This window comes from Gracilinanus agilis, chromosome 1 (genome assembly GCF_016433145.1).
Source record: "Gracilinanus agilis isolate LMUSP501 chromosome 1, AgileGrace, whole genome shotgun sequence".
Lineage (NCBI taxonomy): Eukaryota > Metazoa > Chordata > Mammalia > Didelphimorphia > Didelphidae > Gracilinanus > Gracilinanus agilis.
The window spans coordinates 80393685-80421122 of record NC_058130.1 but is presented as its reverse complement, the minus strand read 5'-3'; the positions used below and the strand labels follow the sequence as shown (position 1 = coordinate 80421122).

The 27438-nt window shown below is 35.8% G+C and overlaps 1 protein-coding gene across 1 annotated transcript; it reads left to right on the top strand.

The window, feature by feature from the left end:
* Positions 1-23715, top strand: UPP1 (uridine phosphorylase 1). The gene is made up of 8 exons (XM_044656901.1): positions 1-110; positions 4692-4738; positions 10817-10934; positions 12475-12633; positions 15423-15537; positions 18273-18482; positions 18573-18719; positions 23510-23715. Exons 2-8 carry the CDS (start codon positions 4713-4715, stop codon positions 23647-23649), a joined length of 915 nt encoding a protein of 304 aa, XP_044512836.1. The 5' UTR covers positions 1-110; positions 4692-4712; the 3' UTR covers positions 23650-23715.
* Positions 23716-27438: the final 3723 nt, after the last annotated feature.

Sequence of the window (27438 nt, the reverse complement as noted above, 5' to 3'; positions counted from 1 at the left end):
CCAGACTGCCCAGGCGCTTTCCCCTGCCTTCCCCATCTCTATTCCGCAGCTCACTAACGCGCACTCATCACCGCGCTCAGGTGCTAGGTTCCACCCAGCAGCTACAACAGGTGAGTCAGACTCTGCGAGGATGTCCCGGGACAACGGACAGGAGAGGAAACTCGGCGCTCCCTACTCTCTCCTTGCCTTTCCTAACCTGTCACGCTCCGTAGCCCAAATCTATGCTTTTGCACTGGTTGATTGATCCCTGGATCTGGAATGCTCTCGCTCCTTACACAGCCTCCTGGCTTCCTTTAAGATTCAGTTTACATCTCACCCATCCTCTGCAGGAGAGCTTTTCCTCCGCGCGCTCGCTGTCCCCCCCCTCCCCCTTTTTATCCCAACTCCCACTGCCTTCTCTTTGAGTTCATCTTTTTTCTTCATTTTTTTTTCTTCATATGTTTAATACGCACCTGGTTTTCATGTTATCTCATTCAGTATATGATGTAAACTTCTGGTGTCTGGGATTGCTTTTGGTTCTTTTGTAACTTACCTACTTTACACTATCTGGAACTTAGCAACGTTTTAACACTTGTTTGTTGACTGATCAACTACCTCCTAAAGCCAAAGGGGGGAACCATCTGACCATGGGAAAAAACCGAAAGAAGGGAACTTGACCATCATAAAAACTCTTAAGTTTGTGTAGTTTTTCCTCATTAAACCTCCTTAGATAGGTTATTCTCTTTATTTTAAGTATTGCGATATAGAGAGGCCATGGGATCATAAGTTTAGAATGGGATGGGAGCGAAGAGGCCATATGGTCCCAGACCTTGTCTTTGTACAAATAAAGTTACTGAGGCCCGCGGAGGTGGTCTTTTGTCCGCTCCACACGTGATTAAGTGAGAAAGGAGGGATTTGTACTCCTGTTTTTTGCCTCCAATCAATGAACGTTTCCTTTCTTCACATTGCTTCGAAGTCATAACGTAAAACTATCCGCAAGAGACAGATTCAATTATTACTTAGGGCCAGAGTGGCAAAATTGGCTTAAAACCTTTGAGCCGACTGGCAGCAGGACGTTGGCTCCTCTTGTTTCCCAAATGAGGTTTTCTTCTGCTTAATAGACATAGAAAATGAATGGGATGTTTGCTTTCCATTGAAATTAATTTCTTTAGGAGAGCATAGACTAGGGATGAGTGACAAGCTTTTTATACCCTAGATGCTTAGGATATTCCTGATCCCTAATGACAAAATAGATTGCAGTAAGTACTTTTCCTCAATCAGTAAGCATTTATTCAGTACCTATTATGTGTTAAGCATTTTGCTAGCAGTTGGGTATAGGAAGACAAAAATAAAACTGTCCCTGTCCTCAAAAAGCTTACATTTTTTGGAGGAAGAGAACCATGTATGGATGTAAGTCTAATGTAAAAGAAATGCACCTCTTTTCTATATACCTTTTGGTGATAAACATGAGGAATTCATTCTGAGGGTTTCCGGAAAGGCTTTATCAGATAAAAGTGGAGCTCGCCCCGAATCTTGAAGGAAACTAAGAATTACAAAGGCAGAGAAAGGTAAAGAGAGGGAGTGCCTGGGGATAGTAATAGTGGTAGAAATAGTCAGGAGAGTAGTAAGAATTATTGCTTGTAAGAGCAGAATCATGGCTGCTAAATGGTTAAAATTAATGAAGTAATACCACAAAGTGCTGAGATTTTCAAGGGAAAAAATGCTCTTTGACCCTGTGATGAAAGCACGTGTAGGAGCTCTCTTCCTATACATTCTCATATTGTATGTTTCTATTTTCTATTTTTGTTTTTTCTTCATATTGCATGATTCTTAGTCATGTCTTTCTGTAGATTCTTCATAGGGGAGCCTTCCATTTGGTTGAGAGACTAAATCATTCTTTTACTATTTTGGAGGATTCCAATGTACTCATGGGGTTGATTTCTTCCCCCTTGCCATAATCAAATTCTTTAAATATTAATGCATCAATATAATCAAATAGATCTACTTTACAACTATTTAACCTTAAATACATGAATATGGATCAATTAAATATTGTAACTTTAATCACTCCCTGTAGTTGGCCGATAGGATGCTGTCTATTATCATTTAGTTGTTGGTAGCATTCCCTCTTTTTTGGGTTTTGCTTTGCACTGTTTATGACTGGCTGGGTACATATGGTCATGGGAGCAAAATGCATTTTAACTGATCATCTGTGGGTGTTACTTTCACCAGCACCCCACTTACCCCATCCTTCCTTAGAACTGAACCCATCTTGAAGCTCAACATACCTAGAATGTAACTAATTTTCTTCCCTAAACCTAATCTTCCTCCAAACTACTCTACTTCTCATGAGGGTACCACCAATGATACAGTTACTCAGATTCACAATTTCAGAATCATCCTTTACTCTTTCCTTTTGTCAAATTAATTAAATCTCATAAATGCTACTTATCTTAAGATTGCCAAATATCTTAAGATTTCATAATGTGGCAATTTCTGCTAACCAAGACAAATCAAAACCACCCTATGAGAAGTCATACCAGATTTCTCCATCTGGTGGTGGCTAATTCAGTGCTCTCTATTTAGTTAAGGCTAGATTGTGTGAATTCTCTACTACTTTTTTTGTACCTAAAGCCTCTATTTTGTTGAGACCTACTAAGGTATGGTTTAGCTGATTTAATATTCAGAAACCGGCTGAGAGACTATCTGCTTTGTATGACTCAAAAATACAGAAATTGAGCATTTTAAGGAGTGACTTGTCCAAGTTCTTATAGACCATTAGTAGCAGAGCAGATGCTACACTTTAAAATGATAAATGTCAAAGGATACCAGAGCTAGGTACCAGGTTCAGACAACGTGTGATTTGCTTTTCTTCTCCCATCCTTAATTCTCTTTCTTACTCCCATCTATCTAAGACATTACTAACTAATTATGGCTAAAACTACAGTGGGAAAATGATTATGATTTACAGGAGACAAGGCAGAGCCATGGATCTTCGTTTTAAGAGACAAACTTTACCTGCTTTTCTTTTGGGGAGAATCACAGTTCTCATAGTAATTATTGGGAAAGAAGAAAATAAGAGAAGTTTTTTTCAATAAGAATTTGAGCTATAAGTTTATTAATATTTGAAATGGGCGATGTTGCCCGGTTCATAAATAGGAAAGTTGCAGTTCAGCCAAAGGACGTAATGAAAAATTATACTAAATAGCCTAAAATGTACTATCAAAGAACTGTAGGACTAGAAATGGACATGGGTCAGTCAAGATATCTGAGGGATGGCCAATTAATATGTTGTATACATAATTGGAATCCACTTACTGTGGTAGAAAGACCTTCTGTAGAGCATTTACTAGAGCACTTGGGACTAAGGTTTCACAGAAAGCACACATGGGTTGTGATCTTCGCTAATAAAGGCCATAGAATGCCTCCTCTAGGAAAGGCTTTAGAGATAATCCAAGGCCATTTATATCCCCTATATTATTATATATAGGTAATGTTTGTTCACTTAGCAGTATTTAGGCTCTAAATATTAAATTTTAGAGCATAAATGCATTCAGTTAATAGTACCTTTGACATTTTTTCTTTGTAGCATTTTTTTAGTCTTAGAACTTGGAGGACACCCCAGTTCTTCATATAGCATATTCATTTTCCATCTTTTTTTTCCTGTTTTTTATGAATTTCATGATATCTTTTTGGTTTTATATGAAAGTCCATCTTCTGTGAACACTTAAATACTCCTCAAAGTATCAAAATATATTCATGAAAAATTTATAGTTTCTGAGTTCTACTTTAAAGACATCTTAGTAAATGTGTACATTTGAGGAGTTTTCATTTTAATGTGTAGTGGTCATTTATGTAGCCTCTGCACAGAATAACTGCAAATTTCCTCTTAAATGTTTGCTAATTAGTTCTTTTGTGCTGTTGAAAGTGAATTTTTGGAAGAACATAATTGACTTATTTTGCCCTTTATTTGGTTACAAACATTTTCTTCCCTTCCTGAATGATTCTTTGTTACTGAATGTCTCCTTCTGAACTTCTTCCTCTAATCTCTTTTAAGGTGATAAAATGAAAACTTGAATAATTCCAGGAATTCTCCCCCTCTTTATTCAATGTAATTAGGCTGACTGTAGGAGGTGCTTAACATATGTTGATTAACTTACTGGCTTAGAAGTTTACTATTTCTTTTTGTCTATGTAAATGACTATGCTAAAGGTATATTTTTGGGGGAATAAGTTCTCTTCCTCTTTTGATTATAATACCTGCTCTACCTGCTTTTCTCCAAAACTGCTTTGTAGAGAGAATATTTATTTCATCTGTCAATTGTGAGATATCCTTCATGTACTAATATTGTGTGTCATGCTTTTGAGTGGATTGAATAAACTACATTTACCTGTCTGACCTGAACATTCTTGCTACAGTTCTCCCCCTCTCTCTACTTCCCTCTCCCTCTTTCTCTGTCCCTCTCTCCTCTCTCTTTCCCCTCTTCCTCCTCCTCCTTTCCTCTCCCACTCCTCCCCCCTTTCCCTCATTCTTGACTTATCTTTCCCTCTCCCTTCCCCCTACCCTCCTCTTTCTCATTCCTGGTTTATCTCTCTCTACCCCTCCCCCCTCTCCTCTTGGTTTACTTTAAGTTCTTAATTAATGTTTGTGGATTGATTTGAACCCTTTAAGTGAATTCCCAATTCTCAACCTTTTATGATTTTTCTCCTCAGGGTCCAACTTGAAGCTAAAGAATGGCTACTCAGGAAAATTCTTCCAGGTAAGATTCCAAACTGGGTGTTGTGTTTTCTTCCCTCATTTAACATGCCAATCACCAGATTCCATGTGTCATAGAGAGAGCTGGCATCTGATCTAGGAAGAATTGGACTCAAGGTCCACTTCTTGATACCACTAGTTGGTTGATTCTAGACAATCAATGCTTTAGGCAACTAATTCTTAGGACTAGGTTTCAGTGGGAGAGGAAAATTCCTCAGTATCAGTGAAATCACAGGTCTATTCTCTACTCTACCCTATCATCACAGTAAGTAATTACAAATATAGGCCTAACACAGGCCTTGTTTAAATTATGTCAGTATTCCAGTAGTTTTCCTCAAACCCCAGGTTTAAGCAGGGCATGAGACAGTTTTCACATCCATCTTGCCCCTTCATCTTTTGTCAGGATGACAGGTTCATTGAATGCCAACCCTGATAATTATGTTAGCTATTATTAATCTGCTGCAGCAGATCATGAGCCCTTCTGTTTTTTCATACTTTTTCACCAAACTAATCTTATTAAGAATTACTATTTTTCTTCCCAGCTAGTTTTTCTAATCTGGCTCTGAATCTTTGATTCTTCCTTTATTTCAGTGGCATTACTAATAGTTCTTTCTTCCCATGACTTTTCCCCTTTTTTTTGGGTTATTATATAACCCAGAAGAATAAAGTGCTAGTTGGAGAAATGAATTCCTCTTCTGACTCTTTTGCCAAGTCATTGTCACTATTATTAAGTCCTTTTCTACAGAATAAGGGTAAAGACTACTTTCAGGGCTATCTTTCCTTAATCATTTAAAGTGAATTAAACTAATGTCTTAATCATTTATTTTCAAATCATATATTATGGTTGTGATTTGGAAAGAAAGTTGGATTTGGAGATGGGTTTTAGGTTTGCCTTTGCCATTATTTATTATCTTTGGGTAAGGTATTTAACCACTTTGGGGCTTCACAATTTCATCCTTTAAAATGAGGGGTTGAACTAGATGATGTTTAGGACCCCATGTACAGTTCTGAATCTGATTCTTTGATCTTGATATAGCCATATTATGGATTCTTATTTTCTAATACAAAGATTCATGATTGTAATATGAAATTTAGGGCAATATTTTGAATTAGTTGCTAAAATTCTTTGTGTATGTTGTGTTTGTGATTAAGGAAGAATCTCAGATTAGAGTTGTCAAAAATCAGGAAAGATGTTAAGAGACCAATGAACATTTAGTTTACTCTTTCTCCTGCCCTCCCCCCCCCATTTTAAGCCATTCTTGTCCACTTAACTATATATTAAAAAAATGCCTATTTGTTCAATTAATAATATTTAATATTTTTCTTTGTAATATCCTTTTTAGTTTTAGTTATAGAGTTTGTGTTGTATTTGAATTTTTAATCCTTTATTTTTAAATAACCTTTTTTAATAATCATTTATAAAGATGATTTTATATACCCTCACCTTCCCTACCTTTTTCCCCCACTATGTCTTCATTGTGACAGAAAAATAATAGTTAAGTGAAACCAAATGACACAGTGATGATATTTGATAGTTTATGGTCCACTCCATAACTGTAATCTTTTTATTGTATAGTTCACTACTTTTCTACCAAAAGGAAGAAAGGAGTGACTCCTCATCTTAAGTAATTACAATTGCTCAATGAATTTAGCTTCTACGACTTTCTGTACTTCAAAAAGAAGGAAATGCTGGTAGCTTGATGACTCAGGGAACTGAGAGCCAGGCCTAGAGATGGAAGGTCCTAGGTTCAAATGTGGCCTCAGACACTTCCTTGTAGTGTAACCCCGGACAAGTCACTTTACCCCCATTGCCTAGCCCTTCCTGCTCTTTTGCCTTAAAACCCAATACACATTGATTTTAAGATAGAAAGTAAGGGTTTAAAAAAAAAAAGGAAGGAAAAAGGCTCTTTTCAAAATGTTTACCAATTAATCAATTCACACCCAATCACTTGCTGTCTTTTCAATTATACCTTCACAACCTATCATGCCTTTGAACACTTCTTTCCACTTATAAAGCTAATACTCTAGAATTAGTTCTCACCTCATCTGAATTATTGCAACCATCTTTGAATTTGACTCTATTTGCAATCTTTTCCATCTAATCCATTCTCTCTGTAGCAGCTAAAGTAATCTTTCTAAAGTACAAGTCTTAACTGTCTTACTGCTACTTGAGAACCTTCAAGAGTTCCTTTTTTACCTATAAGATTAAATAGAAAAATTCCTTGGCTTTGCCTTTAAAACTTTCAGTCTAGGTTTATTGCAAGTTCTTCCACTTTTACACATTCTGTGTTCCAGCAAAAAATGGCCCATGTTCTCTGAATTTTAACATTCCATCTCTTGTCTCTGACTTTGCATAGTTTATCCTTCTTTGGAATGAGATCTCTCTTTTCCTTTATCTCTCAGTAGTCCATTCTTCAAGCCTCAGCTTATCCTGCCACCTCCTACTGTCTTACCCTATATGATCCTTTTAGGTGTTGGTGTGCTTCTCCTTTGTCAAATGGACATTCACTAACATTTATTTGCTTATGTTATTTTTCCCCAGTAGAACATAAATTCCTTGAGAACAAGGTTTATCACTGATGCTTGAAAGATACTCAATAAATACTTGTTGAATTGGCCTGGATTAATTTGTGGCACTCATCTGAAAATGTGTTTGATATGGATATTGTGTGCCAAAATTTTCATTTGTTCATGCCCATATAGGGCCTGAGAGAACAAGAAATTTATTGACTTAAATGATGTTCTGAGTTTAACACAGTCACTAAATTATATTTAAGCAATCATAATTTGCTCTTTTAAAAAAAATTCTTGCTTCTGTCCTGGGATCAATACTAAATATCAATTTTAAGGTATGAGTGGCAAAGGCTAGGCAATTGGAGTTAAGTGCTTTGCCCAGGGAGTGTCTGAGGCCAGATTTGGAACCCTGCACCTCCCATCTGTAGGACTGGCTTTATATCCACTTGAGTCACCTAGCTACCCTGAACTATTTGCTCTTCAGGAAGCTTCTCTCTTCTCAGAGATGTGACTGTATTGTTAACAGTATTAACTTTGAACTTGTTTTACATGTATTAAATTATTCTTAGAATTTATTAGTCACAGGTAGGTGGCCAAAAGTAGAAAAACTGCTCAGAAAGTAAAGATTCATCTAAGGACTGAGTCCCTGGGATCATGTGGTTAAAGAAGAAAGAGCAGATGTTTCTCTTTCATTCTGGAGGAGTGACCTCATGTCATTATGACCAATGACCTTTTCAAGGATTCTTTGAGTGTCCTCTTTATTTTTATTATAAGATAGGAGATTTGGGAGTGGGAAAAGGGTGTTTGGATGATATCAAGGTTTAAGATTAAGCATATAATGAAAAAAGGTTTTTGAATTTTGTCTTTGTGCCATTCTACCCCCTATTCACCCCTATCTACCCCCATCTACCCCTATCTACACACAAGCAACTCTTCATATTCACAAGAATAATCACTTTGACTCACTTTGACTCAGATCCAATTTCCTGGAACTTTCCAGGACTTCATTGACCTGACTTTTGTAGGGCTTGTGGTGTAACACTGGGTAAACACTAAACAATGCACTCTGTTTCAGTTTAGAAACCATTAGAAAAAAATGAGTCAGCTTTCTAGTGAGAGAGATTTAAAACATGGGAGGTTCCCTGAGAAGATGTTTAAACTTCTTTGAATTTAGTTGGGTCACTATAATTCTAGAGATGTGACACTGCTGACACTGTATTGTTATAGTATTAAAAATCCTTGTGAGAAGAAGAGCATTGCCAGCAACAACAACCACAAATATTTATTAATGCTTGCTATATGACACTGGATGGAGAGCCTACGTTAAACTCAAGCACACTCAAAATCTCTTAACCTCCTAGAGTTCTAAGGCAACTCTAAAACAGAAAGTGCTACCTTTTTCTGGTAAAAGGTAAAAGTTTTCCTCATTTGGGAGCTCTCTCTACTAATGAAATCCTGAGGCCAGTCCCATCTCTGTCCCCTCTGATATATAGGAACAACATGATACAGGCTCTCGATATACCAAGAGAAAAAGCATGGTGTCCCTGCTCTTAAAGGACTTGCAGCCTTGTTAGACAGACAGGGTGTGTACTTTAAAAACTAGACTAATGCTATAGGAATGGAATAGGGGTATTTTTCTAGGACTGAGGTTGTTGAGAAGAAGACTTTATGTAGGTGGCAGTGCTTGATCTGGGCATTGAAGGATGGATAAAGTTGAGTCAAAACTGAGAAGAGTAGTAATGGAGAGATTGCATCCAATGTAGCACATGGTTAGGAACAAAGAGGTGGGGCAGGATGGCAGCCCCTCTTGCAGTTACTTTTAGATGTTTTGAAACCAGACCTATAGCAGGATATTAGGACATAAGTTTAAAAATAGGAAGTTAGAGGAAATAAAGAATTTAGCTAAGAAGTTATAAGAAAGAGAGATAGAATTTGAAATAATCTAAGTAATAGTTGAAACTATAAGAGTAGACACTTTTGATTAAAAGAATAAAGGAAGAAAAACGAAAGCTTGGTGTATACCCATATTTATTTGTCTCTTGAAATTTTATTCTTGTTTCTTACTTTCTCTTTTTTTTTTTTTTTTTGCCTTTCTCTGCTCATGATTATCTTACTACCCAACTACTTCAATAATGTCCTGTGCTCTTCTCTCCCAATGCTTTATTCTATCCATAATCATAGAAGGAACTTTAAGGGGAGTATCTTGTTCAACCTCTTCATTTTCTAGAGGAGGCCCAGGAAGGCAGCAGCTAAGGAAGCAGCAGAGCCAGGACTGAGAATCTTCAACATTTTTTCTTTGCTCATTTAAAAAACTTTTATTCTCATCCCTTAAAGCAATGAGTACATATGCTCTCCTTGTCCTCCCTCCCTCCATTTCATTTTAAATCCACCTTTCTTTTCACTGTGCTACCTTGAGAAGGCAAAGAAACAAAAAGTAGGATAATGTGGAGGGCCCTAAGTGGGCTGGCATTGATGCCTTTTCTGTATAGTACAACATGTATCTCCTGGAAATTTGTTTCTCTGATTTGGATATGTCATCATTTTCACTGAACTTCAGGCTTCAGAATGGTGATGTGGCTGAGACCATTATTCATACCATGACAAATATAAACCAATAGACTGTCATTGAACTCTGGGCATTACTGATTGCCCTACACTGTTCTAGTAGCTGACCATGCTAGTAGCATCAATTTAAAATATAAACTTGAGGAGGACTGTTTTGAAGGGGGGAGATGAGGGAGAAAAAGAGAGAAATGAGTTGAAAGATAGAGAAGAAAAATGGTTAAAATGTTAGGGATCAAGCAGGGAGAAAAGTCATATCCAGCCCTTTGGTAAACTAAAGATGGCACGCATCCTTGGTCCCCATCCACTGACCTTGCCCAGGTCTACAAGAACCCAATAAAGCATAAAGTTACTGAACCTCTTAAGACCATGTGAAGGATACCTTCCCTTGCCTTCCTTTGCCTTACCACTGAATCATCTGTCAGTTGAGTGGAAAAGGTTAGATTCCATCTCCTAAAGAAAGTGAGCAAAGTTGGGAGACCATTACCTAATCTACCAAAGAACATTAATCTGGAGGGTATCCCCCTTTCCTCCAGTCCAAAGACAAAACAGCCAGCTAAGAAAGGTGATTGGAAGTGAAAGACTTACATTCTGGGTTGTTACTCCTGAACTGATGAGTTCACATATCTAATTATAATCCAAACCCTCACCTCTTCCCCTCCCTCTACTATGTCCATTTAAGAGTGCCAATGAAATAACTACATGCTTCTTGCTGGACCAGTCCTTGGTCAGTTTGAATGATCCAATGCTCAAATCTGTTGTAATGCTCATCCCTCATCCCCAAATCCTACAGCCTAAACTTAGTAGGTATACAAACCTAAAATCATCATAATTTCCAGTGGAACCCATCCTCTAAACTTTATAACTAGATTTTGCTATATTTACTGAGGACATATCAATTATGCCCATATTCCAGGCCTGCCTTCTACACCCCAATAACTTCTCTGAATGATGTAGGTTTTAAAAAAAATTAAACCTTTTTTCTCTGTATTCTATTTTATAACAGTGAACACTTAATTCACATTTCAAACCCAAATATCTCAAAAATGAAAGAAGATGTCCTCTATCATTTCAATCTTGGGACTAAAACTCATGATTTGCCAACCATGTTTGGAGATGTGAAGGTAAACATACATTTAATTCTAAAAATGTAATGCATTAGGCTTCTTGCATGTAGTGTTAATCTGACTTACATTTTGTGATGTGTGCTGATAAGGATTCAATTATAAAGTCTCATTTTAAGTATTTCAAGGGGGTTGGTTATTAAAAATGTTTTAAATTTATTTCATAGATGCTTCTTTACAAATATATACATATACAAATGTATAAACTGGAATGAAAGAAACATTAGGTTTTAAAAAATTGTACATGTGACTTATGTATGTTTTAACACAGCAGTATCCATATCACTTTTTTTAACCAATTCTGTTTTTAAGCATTTGTTGCTATTTTTAATATCACAATAATTATTAGTATATATTGTCCTCTTACTCTTCCCATATTTCTAGGGATTATTCATAATTATTTATTGTTGTACATTCATATTCCTGACATTCATAAGCTGTACCATGGCTATTTTTTTCCCAACTATATGGTGCTGGTTATTTTAAGGAAACCAGTTCTTAGTGTTATATAATCATCTGTTTTGTGTTTTAGGCTGAATATACTTATAAATTATTATTCAGAACTTTTGGGAAAGGACATTAACTATTTCAATGAGAGTGAATAGTCTTGGGTTGTCTTTGGTAGTCTCGTTCTATCAGTGTGGGACAGTCTTTCATGGAACTGTTTTTTTTTTTTTTTTTTTTTTTTTTTTTGCTAATTCCATTTTTGTTTTTAAATTTTTCTCTTGTTGAAGTTTTTCTCTTTTAACATTCTATTTATTTTGCTGTCCTCTCACACTTCCCCCCCCTCCCCCCAATTTGTTATCTCAGCAGTGTCTGACATGGTCCATAGAGTTTTTCTGGCAAAGATATTGGAGTGGCTTGCCATTTCCTTTCCCTGTGTTACCATTTTACAAGATGAGGAACCATGGCTAATGAGGGTTAAGTGACTTCTTCCTTAGGGTCAGAGCTATATTAAAGTGGTCTCTAAGAGTGAGTGATTTAAACTCTGATCTTCTTAACTCCAGGCTTAGGACTTTATCCATTGTACCACCTAGCTGCCTGCTTCTCATGTTTTAGATTCACAATTTTCTTTTCGTTATTGAACTTTAGTCAAGATTCACTGTTTAAAAAAAAAAAACTGGTTTTCCCACTGCAGTTTATCAATGCTTTGAAGGGTAGAAGTTTTACTGTTGAGAAATAAACTTTTCCCAAAAGCTTTGAATAGATGATTTAGGAAAAGCAAGCAATTGTAACAACTATGTATATATTTTATATATATTTCAAAGAGAGATGATTTTAAGATTTTTTTAGTGGTACTTATTATGTTGAAAATATATGAACTCTTGAATATAGGCTCCATTTCCCCCTAAACCTAGCACTCTGATCTTGTGTAAAACTACTTATTTAGGTCTATAATTGTTATTTTTCTGCCTCTGCATATGTATATACTTTTCAAAATAGATCTTATTTTAGGGGTACAGTCTATATTAGGATAATCAATAATGAATGACAAATCTGTGGAATACTTGATAATTATGTGGTTATATCATCTTGTTAGTTCGTGTGTGTTGGAGGAAGTCCTTCCCGGATGAAAGCTTTTATTAGCTTCATAGCTGAAGAACTGGGACTTGCCAAACCTGGCATGGACTATCCTAACCTTTGTGAAGGAACTGACCGCTTTGCCATGTATAAGATTGGACCTGTACTAGCAGTTAGTGTAAGTACCATATCATTTGTCAATAAACTTGATTAATGCCACAATTTCTAATTTACAGAAATGGAATTACTCTTAATACAGACTATGGAGTCCAGAAATGGATGCAACTGGGGTTGGGAATTTGTCTCCCCTTTTGGCTGTTCATTAAATTGTAAATGAGTGAATGGGGGTGGCCCTACTGGAGTTGGGAATTTCAAAGTCTCTCCTTTTGGCTATTCATTAAATTGTAAATGAAGAGAGTAGGGTGCAATTGGAGTTGGGAATTTCAAAGTGTCCCCTTTTGGCTATTCATTAAATTGTAAATGAGATAGTTGGATTGCCACCTGAGTTGGGAATTTCTAAGTTTCCAGGCTATTCATGAAATTGTAAATGAGATAGTCCCTGGGATTGGAATTTCTAAAGTTTCTCCCTTTGGAAGTCTTCCCCCCTCTTCCCTTTACTTTATAAGAATAGGCTGATTGTGAAGTAAATTAGTTTTAAGTAGCTGGTGTGGAAGACCTCTACTATTTTGAGTGGATGGGAAGGGGCCCTCTACTGGATTTTTGGGTGGATTAGAAGATGAGCAGGATACAATTGCCTCCCCTGAGACTGTAACCCATATCAGTGAGTTTTAAGATTATGTGGAATGTTAGTATTTATTACAAATCTTTCCACAAATACAAGTATTAAATTATTCTTTGTTCTCAGCTTGATATCTTGGATTCTTTTTATCTCCCTTCAGTCCCAAGACCTTTCAGTTGTTGAATTACCATTAAATGTCATACTTTCTGATAGATATGGAAACTTGAGATACAAAAAAATGAGTGATTTGTTCAATATCACTTGGGTATTATACTAGTCATAGAACATTAATGCAACAATTTTTCATCCAGTTCTCTTAACTGAGTGATTTTGAGTTTTTTAACATTATCAAAAATCACTTAAGACTATCATGTGATCATTTAAAAAGTTTAGATGATGAGTCAGGCCTAGAGACAGGAGGTCCTAGGTTCAAACCCGGCTTCAGCCACTTCCCAGCTGTGTGACCCTGGGCAAGTCACTTGACCCCCATTGCCCACCCTTACCAATCTTCCACCTATGAGACAATACACCGAAGTACAAGGGTTAAAAAAAAAAAAAGAAGAAAAAAAAAAGTTTAGATGATGTGGAAGCAAGAGAAATCTACCCCATTTCTCATTTTTTAAATTAATGTTCAGATAATATAAGAGTATCACAGAGGCAGCATAATGTAGTGGATCAAGCAATTGTATTTGACCTAGCTTCAATCTTGCCTCTGATACTTTACTTCAATAGTCATGGGCAAGTCACTGAATTCTGGATCTCAGATTCCCCATCTATAAAATGAGGGGATTATTTTGTATTTCAGTAAGTCTTAATCAATTTACTGCATATTACTTAGCTTAGTGTGCGAACTCCAATTCTGAATACTAACTACCTTATAGCTAGCTAAGCCATATTGTTACTGTTAACTCATACCCTTTAAGAAACTCAAGGACAAGTAACTTTACCCTCTTCTAAAATCTATAACCATCAAGAAAATAAGAGTATTAATTATTCCACTTTCCTGAGTGCTTTCTATCCACAAAGTTCTAATTAGATGAAGAATCAATAGCATCCCCCCTCAGAAAGTATCAGCCAAACTGGAAGATTCCTATTCTCTCTTAAAGTTCCAGCCATAAGACCATAAGAGGATGTCGAACCAGATATTAGGCTACCTGGTGACTGTCTAACATAACTTAGAGCTAGCAACCTTGGCACCAACTGATCAGAAATGGGACATATCTATATTGCCCAAGATTGTATAGGTTGATCAGTTCTTTATTGCCTATCTAAAGAGCTGTCTGACTGTCAGATGCATTCTTGGCTATTGGAGAGCCATGGACCTCATTTGTTGGCAGTTGCAGAGGATTTGGAACACTGCCTCAGTTTCTCTTTATTGCAGATTTTTATTTGGACAGGTTGGACTTGCTGACTTATAAAGTTTCTTACAGCTCTAAATCTGAAAATATTTATGAACCTATGATTCTAATGTATAAGTAAGGTGACATACCCTATTTACAAATCCTGACTTTCTACTTCAACCATCTTAAGCAAAGCTTCTAAACTGCAAATAAGTGTCTAAAAGCCTCTAAGGGTTTCAGAGTTGCAGATTCTCACAAAGTCAAAGAACTTTACTCCACGAAAGATGTGTGAAGTTATGATATAGAGCATGGATTAAAAATAATAACCTGCAAGAGTAAAATATGAAGAACTAAAATCACAGTTGCATTGAGGCCATTGTGTATGGTATTTTTGTTTTTTTGAAGAAAATTGTTAGATTAGAACACAGAAAAATGGATGTTTGTGGTCCTGATTCATAGTCATCAGGTAAAGGATAAACTAATGTTACTTATTCTCTGTTTTTAAGAGGAAAGAGATAAAAGTTAAATGTTTTAGGAAGATTTACACAAAGTTTTTCAGATGATACCAATGTTGGTACTAAAAAAAAAAAAGTAGGTTTCAAGCACCTGGCACATTTGTTTGTATGGAACACTTTGATTTCCAATCACTGCCAGGCAAATGAGGTTATTGTAATGCCATAGTCACCAATTAAGTAGAATTTTTTATTATGTATAACTTCACCAAGAGATGATATATGAGAATGCAAAAGGCAAAGAATGTTGTTTTGTGTAATAAGGCAAAGAATTTTTTATTCTAAAGTAGTACATTGGTTAGGATATGTACAATTTGAAATCCTGTTCAAGATAACATGCTCTATTTTTAATAATCTGTTTATACTTTTTTTTCAGCATGGTATGGGTGTTCCTTCCATTGGAATCATGTTACATGAACTTTTCAAGTTACTGTATCATGCCAAGTGTTCTGATGTTACCATCTTTCGCATTGGCACATCTGGTGGAATAGGTATCTTTATACTTAATTTTTCTGTTAGCTTTGTTTCAAATATGGTGAAATCTATCAATGGATTATTTATTTGCATTTTTAAATCTCCTTGTATAATATAGATTTGAGGGGTTTGGAACGTTTGTCTAGACCAAATCCAAACGTTATTGAAAGTACGTCTTTTAAAAAGTTTAGAGCATGGCGATGAGACCTGGGCTTGGAGCAACATCATGTTTGTAGGTGCCTGATATGCTTGGCTTTATTTTTGAGAACTTTTTAGGGCCAAATACAACCATCCAGATCTGCTCTTTCGGTAGTTAAGCATAGCCTACCAGCTCTATCCTTGTGGGAACTAGTGTAACTGATTTCCCCAGCTTTTTAAAATGTTCTAGCCAAGTTCTCAAACCTTGCTTGTTTTTATGTCTCCTAATGATTATATTGTTTAGACTATTACCTTAAGTTAGAGTTAATGCGATAATTTGCATTTCTTTGAGCCCTTTCCTAGTGCTTTGCTTAGCACTTCCTTTGGTTTTGAATGAGTTAATGTGATATTTGCATTTCTATGAGCTGTCTTTCAAAGTGCTTTGCATAACACTTCCTGTGGTTTTTAATTCCCCAAATTTGAGCACAATCAGTCTGAAAGGGAGCCTACTAGTACATAGGTTTCTGCATGTGGATTAAGAGAAATACATTCAGTGTTCATCAATATGCTATCCATGAAATGAAGGAGGAATATGTTGCATTTACAAGCATAATATTCAACTCTATTATTAAAACATAGCTAATTTTTATCTTAATTGAGCAATGAACCACAGTCTCTGTCAGTTACTAAAACTATTTCCATTCAGTGAATCTATTCTTAAATGTGGCAGGTTGTGAGTTAAGACAAAAACTTATTTATTGTGAAGGCCAGCAAAGATGGATGTCCATAAGCAGCTGATTTAAAAACTTGAATTCTTTCTGCTTGAGGCTCTTTACAAAATTCAAAGCTGAACTGCTATCATTTGAATAAGTGTGAAGACAAACCTAAAGCTTCACTTTTAACAGTTTATAACATTCTTGGCATTTGACTTGTTTCTGTTAGTTAAGGAAAGGCAAAAGGCAAACACTTTGGGTTGCATTAGATTTTTCAGCATCACAAAACAAATACACAAAAATAAAATACTGGAAGAGGAAAAAAGGATTTTACCACATGAATCCTAATCTAGTTTGAATGGCATTTATTAGATTTTAATTAAAGAGAACTTAAGTTAATTTGATCCTGAGCCTTTCTTTCCATCCTTGATAAAAATTTCAAGAATTGACCAATGGACAATTAAAACACCTAGACTATGTTACATACATATCTTTTTTTTTTTTAATTTTTTTTTATTTTATACCTTTAACTTCTGTGTATTGGCTCCTAGGTGGAAGAGTGGTAAGGGTAGGCAATGGGGGTCAAGTGACTTGCCCAAGGTCACACAGCTGGGAAGTGTCTGAGGCCAGACTTGAACCTAGGACCTCCAGTCTCTAGGCCTGCATACATATCTTTTGAATGAAATTCAGACAGGTTTTGGATTTTTGTTAAAATATTTAGTGTCTACTGTATGTAAACTGCTAACACCTGGCTTACTTTCCAGATTATCCAGTTTCATTGAATTATATTTCATAAACTCATAGAACCATAGAAACTTAGCATTAGAAATTTCCCACATAATTTAGGAATGGGCTAATAATCTTCCCCAAACCCCATTATTTTCCAAATAAGAAAAATGACCAAGAGAAGAGAAATGACTTTTATAATTTATGGTCAAATGTATTTTCTTATACTGATTAAAGGGAAAGCTTTTATATACTAGATTTTTTCAGTACACATCTAAGTGCTAGACTTTAAGGATACATAATGAAAGTCCCTGTTCTCAAGGAATTTATTTTTTGTTAGAAACAACATGCACATATTTAAGTGATTGTAAAATACATACTAAAAATTTGAAGGAAGGCCACTGTCAATCGGGCCATATGTTATATGTGTGTGTATGTGTATGTTTTGATGGGCTTTTCATAGAGGAGGAAATTCCTTTAAGAGGTGGAAGTGAGGATACCAGGTGATTTTGGGGAAGAATATATTAACCTTGGTGTTAACCTTGAATGAGTTAACCCAGGCATCTTAGGAGACACCAAAGATCAAGTTTATTCCAGTGGGATAATTTTTCTGTTATATTTAATCAAAATATTCTGGTGGAACAAGAAATCTCTTAAGGTAGTGGAGGCTTCCTTTAAGATTGAATCTGTCATTTTTATTCAGCCTGAAGGTTTTTATTTACATGACTGTTCTGGGAAGATGTTCCTTTAAAATCATTGTACATAGGTTTATCAACATTTTACACATATTAATAAAATATTTTAGAAACTATTTATAGATAACAGTCTAATACACTTCTTCTGTTGCAGCGTTAACTTCATTGGTGAGTTTTAACAAATAAGGCATAGTAATTCAATACACCCAAAGGTGCCAAAGCTAGTGTTTTATATTCTATAGGCAATATGATGGTCCCTTACTAGCTGTAGAATGAATCTAGTTCCTTCCCTATTACTGGTAGGCTGGATGTCTGGTCCATTATTCTTCCCACTATGAATGAAGGGGAAAATACTTGTGAAAGGGAAATTACAGACAGGTCTTTGACTTTAGTGCAGGGGTAGGGGTGAAAACCTTGATTTAAAAATCTTGCTGTATTTGTCAAGTATAGATGATAAGACTATTTATTCCCTTCTTTTAGGTCTAGAACCTGGTTCAGTGGTGCTAACTAAACAAGCTGTGGATTCTTGCTTCAAACCTGAATTTGAGCAGTTTGTTTTGGGGAAACGAGTAGTGCGATGTACGGATCTCTGTGCTGACCTAATTCAGGAATTATTGACATGTGCCAAGGAAATGAATGAGTTTAATACTGTTGTGGGAAATACCATGTGTACCTTAGATTTCTATGAAGGTAAGGTTACTGATTGCTTAATTGGAATTAAACAGATCAGAAAATAACACATCTACTAAAGGGCTCATAAATCCTTAATATACATCCTAGGTCAAGGGCGGCTGGATGGTGCTTTCTGCTCATATACTGAGAAGGATAAGTTCGAGTATTTACAGGCTGCTCACGATGCTGGAATCAGAAACATTGAGATGGAATCAACTATCTTTGCAGCCATGTGCAATGCCATTGGCATCCCAGGTATGTTTCTGCTCTTGTCAATGTACCCATATTAAAGTTACAATGGAATTTTCAGTTGGATGTGACAATGAAAGTTTATGACAAATACAAAGCATCTGGAAACAAAATTAAAAATGAAGTCAAATATGGCAAATCCTATATTTTTACATAAATCTCTTATGCAAAATGCAACAAACTGGTTATGTTCTTTTAAACACATTTGCATGTTGGTTATTTGGACTTCAATTCATTTCCCCATTAAGAAAAAGTTTTTATACGCAGCATTTGGATTGTTGAAGTTCTGTTCAGATTTAAGTCAAAAGTAGACTCTTGTATATGTAAACCTAAGATAATTCTGATCAGTTTTGGTTTGTATCAGAAAGTCTTGTAGCTTTTTGGCTAATGTTAATTGTACTTTGACCCTAAAATGTACTTGGGACTTTGAATGAATCAAATTTCACAGAATCATAGGCCCCATACAATTTAAATTTTATTGAGCCATTCAAATGATCCAGATTTTTCACTTTCTGGGTGAGGAAAATGAGGTCATCCAAGCAGAATTGACTTTGTGTGTGTGTGTGTGTGTGTGTGTGTGTGTGTGTGTGTGTGTGTGTTTGGGGGACTTTATCCAGTTACATGTAGAAATGATTTTTGACAATGGTTTTCTGACATTTTAGAATTCAGATTTTCTCCCTCTTCCCCTCTGATATAGGGTGAAAAAACAAAACAAAAAACTTAACCCTGTGTTGAGATTAGAAGGAAGGGAAAAAGGACAAGCATTTCAAGCATTTATTGAGTGTCTACTATGTGCTAGGTACTGCACTATGCGCTTTCTTTATAAATGATAGCCTTCTTTTTTTTCTGAAGAGCACCAGTGACATCATGGCCTGATGTCTTGACTCACAGATGAACTGGATTTAAGTGAGGCAGTTGCACAAAATCATTCTCCTTCCAGAGTTACCCAAGTCTAGTGGAAAGACAAAAGTCAGGATGACTGACAGTGGTTCAGGTTGAGGTGGAAGACCTTGACACCTTTCGTGTCTGACCAAGCATATGCCACAGTGCCAGATTCAGCTGCCTTCATGACCACTGGGACAGATTGTTCTCATTTGCTTATTCTAACGGGGAAAAGTCTTCACCTGCTTGGGTTAGTCATCCCCTTGGATTCCCAATGGATTTAAAGCCTGTTGGTCACCCTCAGCCTGGTTTAGCCTGTCTTTTGAGCCAGTTTTACTGGGGTGAGGCCACTGTGCATGCTGGTTTCTTACAGCCATTGGTCAAAGCTGGATGAAGGGTAGACACCAAAAGTAGATGAGAAATCTGGAAAAGGATTTGGCAAGTCCTCATACCAGAGGTGCCACTCCACCCTATACACCTCTTTACAAATATAACCTTATTGGCTGCTCCTAGAAACCTTGTGAGGTAGGTAGGTGCTTTTATTTTACATTTGAGGAAACTTGGCCAAAGAATCACTCAGCAAGCATTTGCTGGCACTGTCCATTGTGCCACCCAGTGGCCACAGATTGCATATCATTTACTTTCAGAAATTATTTGCTGAAATATTTCCCCTAACCCCTTTTCCTGCTCCCATTTGAACCCTTTTCTATGGCTGTTGAAAAAGATTAGGGGCAAAGTAAGGCAGGTGTGGTGGAAGCTGTACCTGCTTTGATATGAAGCAAGATGTAGGCAGAAAGATCACAAAGTAGCAAATAAAGAGGATATTCAGGTTTGAATCTCCTGCCCCTTAATTTGTATGACTTTGGGCAATAACTTAACCTTTCTGAACCTCGGTTCTCATCTGTAAAATACTGGAGATGTCTTCTAAAGTCTCTTCTACCATGGAATCTCAGTTTCTGTGATCCCCAGCATTCTCTTTACTCACTGCTGCCAATTCCGGGCTTCATTCTGGTTCTGAATAGGCAGCTTTAGATTTTTCCATTAGAATCTTTCAGAATCAACTAGCTTCTAAAACACTGGAAAGTCATGATTGTGGGATTTTACATTTCAAAGAAAACAAGAATAAAGTCTCTTATTATGCTATTTCTTTTGCATGTCAGATTCAGAAAATAATATTAAGCTGTTTCCATTTTTCTATGCACCCTAGGAATATTCTTTCTTTAACGGAATAGCTGTGTCCTAACTTTTATCATAAAGTCTTTTTGATAAAATGAATTCCATTTTCCTGTGACTTCCATTGTAATGATTAGAGATGAGTTCCACCTGAAAAATATTGATCAGCAGGCTGAAAACATTTTAGTTACTTTGAGGGAAAACAATAACTTTCTATTAAAATATTTAATGACATAATAGAGATAGTAAGAATGTGCTATACTTGGAATAAGGCATTGAGAGGGAATTACAGCAAAGGACCAGAAATTCAGGCATTATGATTCTGCACCTCTCCCATAATATTCCCTTTGAAAGTAACAGCAGCTGAAGGTTTTTTTTTAAACCCATACTTTCTGTCTTCATTATAAACTCTTTTTAAAGGCTTACCTTGCATCATAGATTCAATACTGCGTATTGGTTCCAAGGCAGAAGAATGATGAGGGCTAGGCAATGGGAATTCAGTGACTTGCCTAAGGTTACACAGCTAAGAAGTATATGAGGTTAGATTTGAACTCCAGTCTCACTGACTTGACTAGACCTGGCACTATCCACCTAATTGAAAGTTTTAAGTTAAGTTTTTACTGGCCTTAAATCACTATTACCTCCAACTTTAGAGGCAGAATAATTATTTTTCTTGAATTAAATTCTCTTTTCCTTGGAAATCTACATCCAGCATCTGTCTACACTAGAGTGCAAATAGGAGATTATCTGTCATATTAATGTCTACCAGTGATCAACAAGTTATTATAATGTGATGGTGCTGACCATTCTTCCCCTAGCCTAGTGCTTTGTTTATTTAGCTGAAGAGAGAAGTCTGCTCAGGGATATCAGTAGATTAAAAACAATCGTCACCTTGGAAAGTGCTGATTGTTCTATAGACTTTTGGATTTTAAATGGAGGATCAAGGGGCTTAAGCTGGCTATGGGATCAGGGATAAAATGGTGGTAAAGAAAATCTAAATTCTTTTTTTTTTTTAGATTTGAAAATTTTATTTTTTTAGAAAAATTTTCCATGGTTACATGATTCTTGTTTTTATTTTGCCCTTCACCCCTTCCCCCCATATCCAATGCAAGAAAACCTAAATTCTGTAAGCCTTTTGGATGCTGCTTTTCAAAATGATTTTTTAAAATTAGATGAATTTCTGAAAAATAAAGGAAGTCAGTAAAGGAAGATTTTACATATTCTTGTTTGCCACAGTTATAAGTAGAATTTACTATTTTTCACACCAGGAAGACATTTTAAGTATTCTAAATAATGTTTTTCTTCCCCTTTTCCCTTTCTTTACCATGTCATTGTTTTATATAATACACAGGAAAGAAATTGGACAAGGAGGCAGCTGTTTTAAATGAGGAAGGTTCTTAAAGCTGGGGTCCAAAATTTCTAAAAATTATTTTTGATAACTTCATTTCAGTAAAATTGTTTTAAATTAATTTGAAAACATTCAGAGAAGGGGCCCTTAAGCTCCACCACACTGCTAGAGGAAGGGTGGTCCCTGATATAAAAATGGTTAAGAACTGCAGATATAAATATGTTCTTTGCAACATTGACCAACCAGTTCAGTTACCTTCCATATATCCATTAATGCTCTCTTAATGACTATTTTCCTGACTATTTTCCCCCCTGTTCTTGTTTCCTCCCCATTGACAAATATGACTTTTAAACTCTTACCTTCTATCTTAGAATCAATACTGTGTATTGGTTCTAAGACAGAATGGAGGCAAGGACTAGGCAATGGGGGTAAAGTGACTTGCCCTAGGGTCATGGGTAGGAAGTGTTTGAACCCAGGACCTCCCATCTCTGAACCTGGCTCTCAATTCACCGAGCCATGTAGCTGCCCCTGGAAATAAGACTTTTGAAAGACTTTAGCAGAATACAGTTTTTAGGTGATCCTTATTTAAATGAGAATCTTGAAAGACACTCATAAAAACTCTAGTATTATGTTCGTATCATTTATAGAATGAATGTGTGATTGAGGTGAGGGATGGTGAAGACTGAAAACTAAAATATAAGAGAATATCATGTCAGTTAAATAAAGCACACGCTTAATTTTGTAGTTAGCTCACAGGACTTTAAAACGAATACCATGTTTGTTTTCTTTTTACCTTTTACATCTTGTTCTCTATGAATTTGAAGGGGATTAGACTAGATGATTGTCTCTAAGGTCTCTTCCCAGCTCTTAAAATGCTGTGGTTCTAAGGGTGAAAATTAAAGAGGAAAATGTCTTCCTTATGTTTTAAACCTTATTTTTATCATTCACATTTAAAATAGACTATGGAAGAAAATACTTGAGTTCAGAATAGTATCTTTTAAAGACATTCCATTTTCAATGTTTTGACATCCACTTACTTATAGCAAGGAAGCATTTGCTTAAAGTTTATTTTATACTGAGAAGAGAGAAAGGGAGAGAATAATAGTGTAAAGGATGGGGGAGGTAACAGACTCCTGGCATCTTCTCAGGGGCTCTTTGAGGATCTTCTCAAACGCAAACCCCAGGCACTCTGACTTGTCCATATATTTATTCTGCAGGGGTTCTTTCTAAACACCACCCTCAGTGATTGCTCAATTTCCCTGAAAATTTTGGTGCCATTTGGTAACAAAGTAGATAATGGTCCCCCTCATATGTTATTTTATTTCATTTGATTTTTGAATTAAGTCAGAGAACAACCTTTTGATTTAATGTGTTCTTTTTTTTCCACTTGCAGCTGCTGTTGTGTGTGTTACTCTTCTGAATCGTCTCAAGGGAGATCAGATTACCAGCCCCCATGACGTGCTTGTAGAGTACCAACAAAGACCACAGAAGTTGGTAGCATCTTTCATTAAGAAACGTCTAGGAAAAGCATGAAAACCCCCTTTTTTTTTAATTCAGTTTAAGAAAATCCTCTATAATCTTTGCAATTAAAATAGAGGATCCCAGTTGTATTCTTTGTTAAGTTTTATAAACTAATAACACATAAATTTAATTTGTTTATCATTTATGACTATTGTGGTCCTTCTGCAAAAATTAAGAGGATGCTATACCCTTTTCCTAGGAGAAGAATCCTTACCCATCAAAGGTCTGTATAGGATACTGTTAAGGAATAAAGCAAAATTTCATTTACTCTATCCACTAGAGGGTGCCATGGGCATCAGATGTTTTTAGGCTCTTCTGGGCAATAGGCTATCACTCACTGACTTCTTCATTAGGCTAGTAGGGTTCTGATGCCATGTCTAGGTATATTTGTTGTATACATGTGCTTGCACTCATGCCAATAATTTCTCTGATTTATATACTCTCACCTACTTAACCACTCACTCCTTCCCTTCATAGTTAGTTATTGAAAAAAGCTTCAGTAAGGTCATTACTCAAATAAATTATTTAATTGGAATAGATGAAAGATAATAAAAGCTGAATTATTTCTTGAACAGATTGTATATGCCATTCAATCCCTGGACCCAGCTACATCTAGAGGCAAAACCATTTGCTAGGTTCGAGTTAGCATTGCTCTCATCTCCTAGGCTAGGAAGTTCTATATTTTTATTTTTAGACTTCCTGTCTCCCTGTGAAAAGGATGAAGATACATACTGTTAACTCATGATTAGTTTAGAAAGTGCCGTAGAAAGTGTAATGATTTTCTGGATTGCAGCTGCATACAAAAACGAAAAAGCAGGATGTTGGATTTAAGGTCTTGGAAACAGCATTTTCCAAGATTTGAAACATCTCTCAGCTTTGATGTTCCTGAAATGGAATGCTTATAAAGTGCCGTAGAGGCTAATACCCTTATGATCTTAACTGAAATATAATGCCCAGAGCATCAAGGTGGCAAGAATGGCCCAGATCCTTTATGTCCCGATTACTTTCTAATCTTAGATCAACACATCTTAGAAATATTTTTCTTAGGAAGAGTTGAAGCTTTAAAAGCATTAGAGCCTTGTGTCAAGGAGATTCATGTTGCTGAGATCCAACAAATGGATTTTATCTAACTTGTAATTTTGTTCTTCAAGAAGGAGTTGGGATACTTTTAATATTAGAATGTTGAATGTACATAAGTCTGGAGATGGGAGGTCCTGGGTTCAAATATGGCTTCAAACATATTAGCTGTGTGATCTTAGGCAAATCACTTTATGCCAATTGCCAAGCCCTTACCCATTCTTCTGCCTTGCAGCCAATACTTGGTATTGATTCTAAGACAAAAATTAAAATTAAAATGTAGAGTATCAGAGCTATCTCATTTTTTCAGTTTTTTAGCTATCAAAACCACTGGTTTTAAAGTGTTAAAACTGAAAGAATATATATATATATTTTTTTCCCCAAGTACTGTGCAAGGTGGGGAAAGACTAAAAATATTATAGCAAATAAAATGAGTAAATATTTATAAACCTGGTGGGAATCTTTAACCATAGGATGAGCAACTTAATTTTTCTGAAAGAATTTTGAATGACCTGGTCGAAAGACAATTGAGGTTGTAGTCAGAAATTTCAATTTTTAATTTTGATTCTGGGATTTGCTGCTTTTTTCATCATAAAAGGATTACTTAAGCTTTAGATATATTGTTGTCAATATTTAATAAGCAACTTCAATAATATACTGATCAGAGAACTATGTAGAGCCCATAAAAGTTTTGGTAACAAAGTTATTGCCTTCTCAGATGTTATACTCAATTAAGAGGAAATTATGGATACAAATAATTATATTTTTAAAAATCCATAAAATATTCTTAAAATGAGCTCACTATAGGGCTGTGAGGATAAAATGAGACCATACCATAGATTTAGAATTGGAAGAACTCTTGAATCCAGGAAAAAACAGATCTAGAGAGGTTTTTAAGAGATTTGCCCAAGATTAGAATCTAGATCCTTTATCCCTAGATCTACTGCTATATGTAAAGAGTTAACTGAGAAACAAAAGTACTCCAGAAATGGAAATTGTAAAAGTTATTTTTCCTCATTTGCGAAGCAATGGGATGCACTTTTAAAATCCTGAAACAAGAGGGCAGCTGGGTGGCTCAGTGGATTGAAAGCCAGACCTCTGGTCAAGAGATCCTAAGTTCAAAATGTGGCCTCAGAGATAAGCAAAGAAGGAGTCCTACCAAATTTCTTTTACGACACAAATATGGTACTGATTCCAAAGCCAGGGAGTTAAAAAAACAGAGAAAGAAAACTACAGACCAATCTCCCTAATGAACATAGATGCAAAAATCTTAAATAGAATACTAGCAAAGAGACTCCAGCAAGTAATTAAGAAGATCATTCACCATGATCAGGTGGGATTTATACCAGGAATGCAAGGTTGGTTCAACATTAGGAAAACCATCCACATAAATGACCATATCAACAGTCTAACTAACAAAAATCACATGATCATCTCAATAGATGCTGAAAAAGCCTTTGACAAAATACAGCATCCATTCCTATTGAAAACACTGAAAAGTATAGGAATAGAAGGACCTTTCCTAAAAATAATAAACAGTATATACCTAAAACCATCAACAAACATATGCAATGGGGATAAATTAGAAGCCTTCCCAATAAGATCAGGAGTAGAACAAGGAATGCCCATTATCACCTCTATTATTCAACATAGTACTAGAAACACTAGCAGTTGCAATTAGAGAAAAAGAAATCGAAGGTATCAAAATAGGCAAGGAGGAGACTAAGCTATCACTCTTTGCAAATGATATGATGGTCTACTTAAAAAATCCTACAGAATCAACTAAGAAGCTTGTAGAAATAATCAACAACTTTAGCAAAGTTGCAGGATACAAAATAAATGCACATAAATCATCAGCATTTCTATACATTTCCAACACACTAGAGCAGAAAGAAGTAGAAAGAGAAACACCATTTAAAATCACCCTAGACAATATAAAATAATTAGGAATCTATCTACCAAAACAAACACAGCAATTATATGAAAACAACTACAAAACACTTTCCAAACAAATGAAACTGGATCTAAACAATTGGAAAGCCATTGATTGCTCATGGGTAGGATGAGCTAACATAATAAAAATGACAATTCTAACCAAATTAATTTACCTATTTAGCACCATACCTATCAAACTACCAAAATACTTCTTTACTGAATTAGAAAAAACTATAACAAATTTCATTTGGAATAACAAAAGATCAAGAATATCAAGGGAAATAATGAAAAAAAATGTGAAGGAAGGGGGCCTAGCAGTACCAGATATTAAACTATACTATAAAGCAGCAGTCATCAAAACAATATGGTACTGGCTAAGAGACAGAGAGGAGGATCAATGGAATAGACTTGGGGTAAATGACATCAGCAAGACAGTGTATGATAAACGCAAAGAGCCCAACTTTTGGGACATGAATCCACTATTTGACAAAAACTGCTGGGAAATTTGGAAAACTATGGGAGAGATTAGGTCTAGATCAACATCTCACACCCTACACCAAGATAAATTTAGAATGGGTGAATGACTTGAATATAAAGAGGGAAACTATAAACAAGTTAAGTGAACACAGAATAGTTTACTTGTCAGATCTGTGGGAAAGGAAAGACTTTAAAACCAAGCAAGAGTTAGAGAAAATTACAAAATGTAAATTAAATGGTTTTGATTATATTAAACTAAAAAGTTTTTGTACAAACAAAAACAATGTAGTCAAAATCAGAAGGGAAACAACA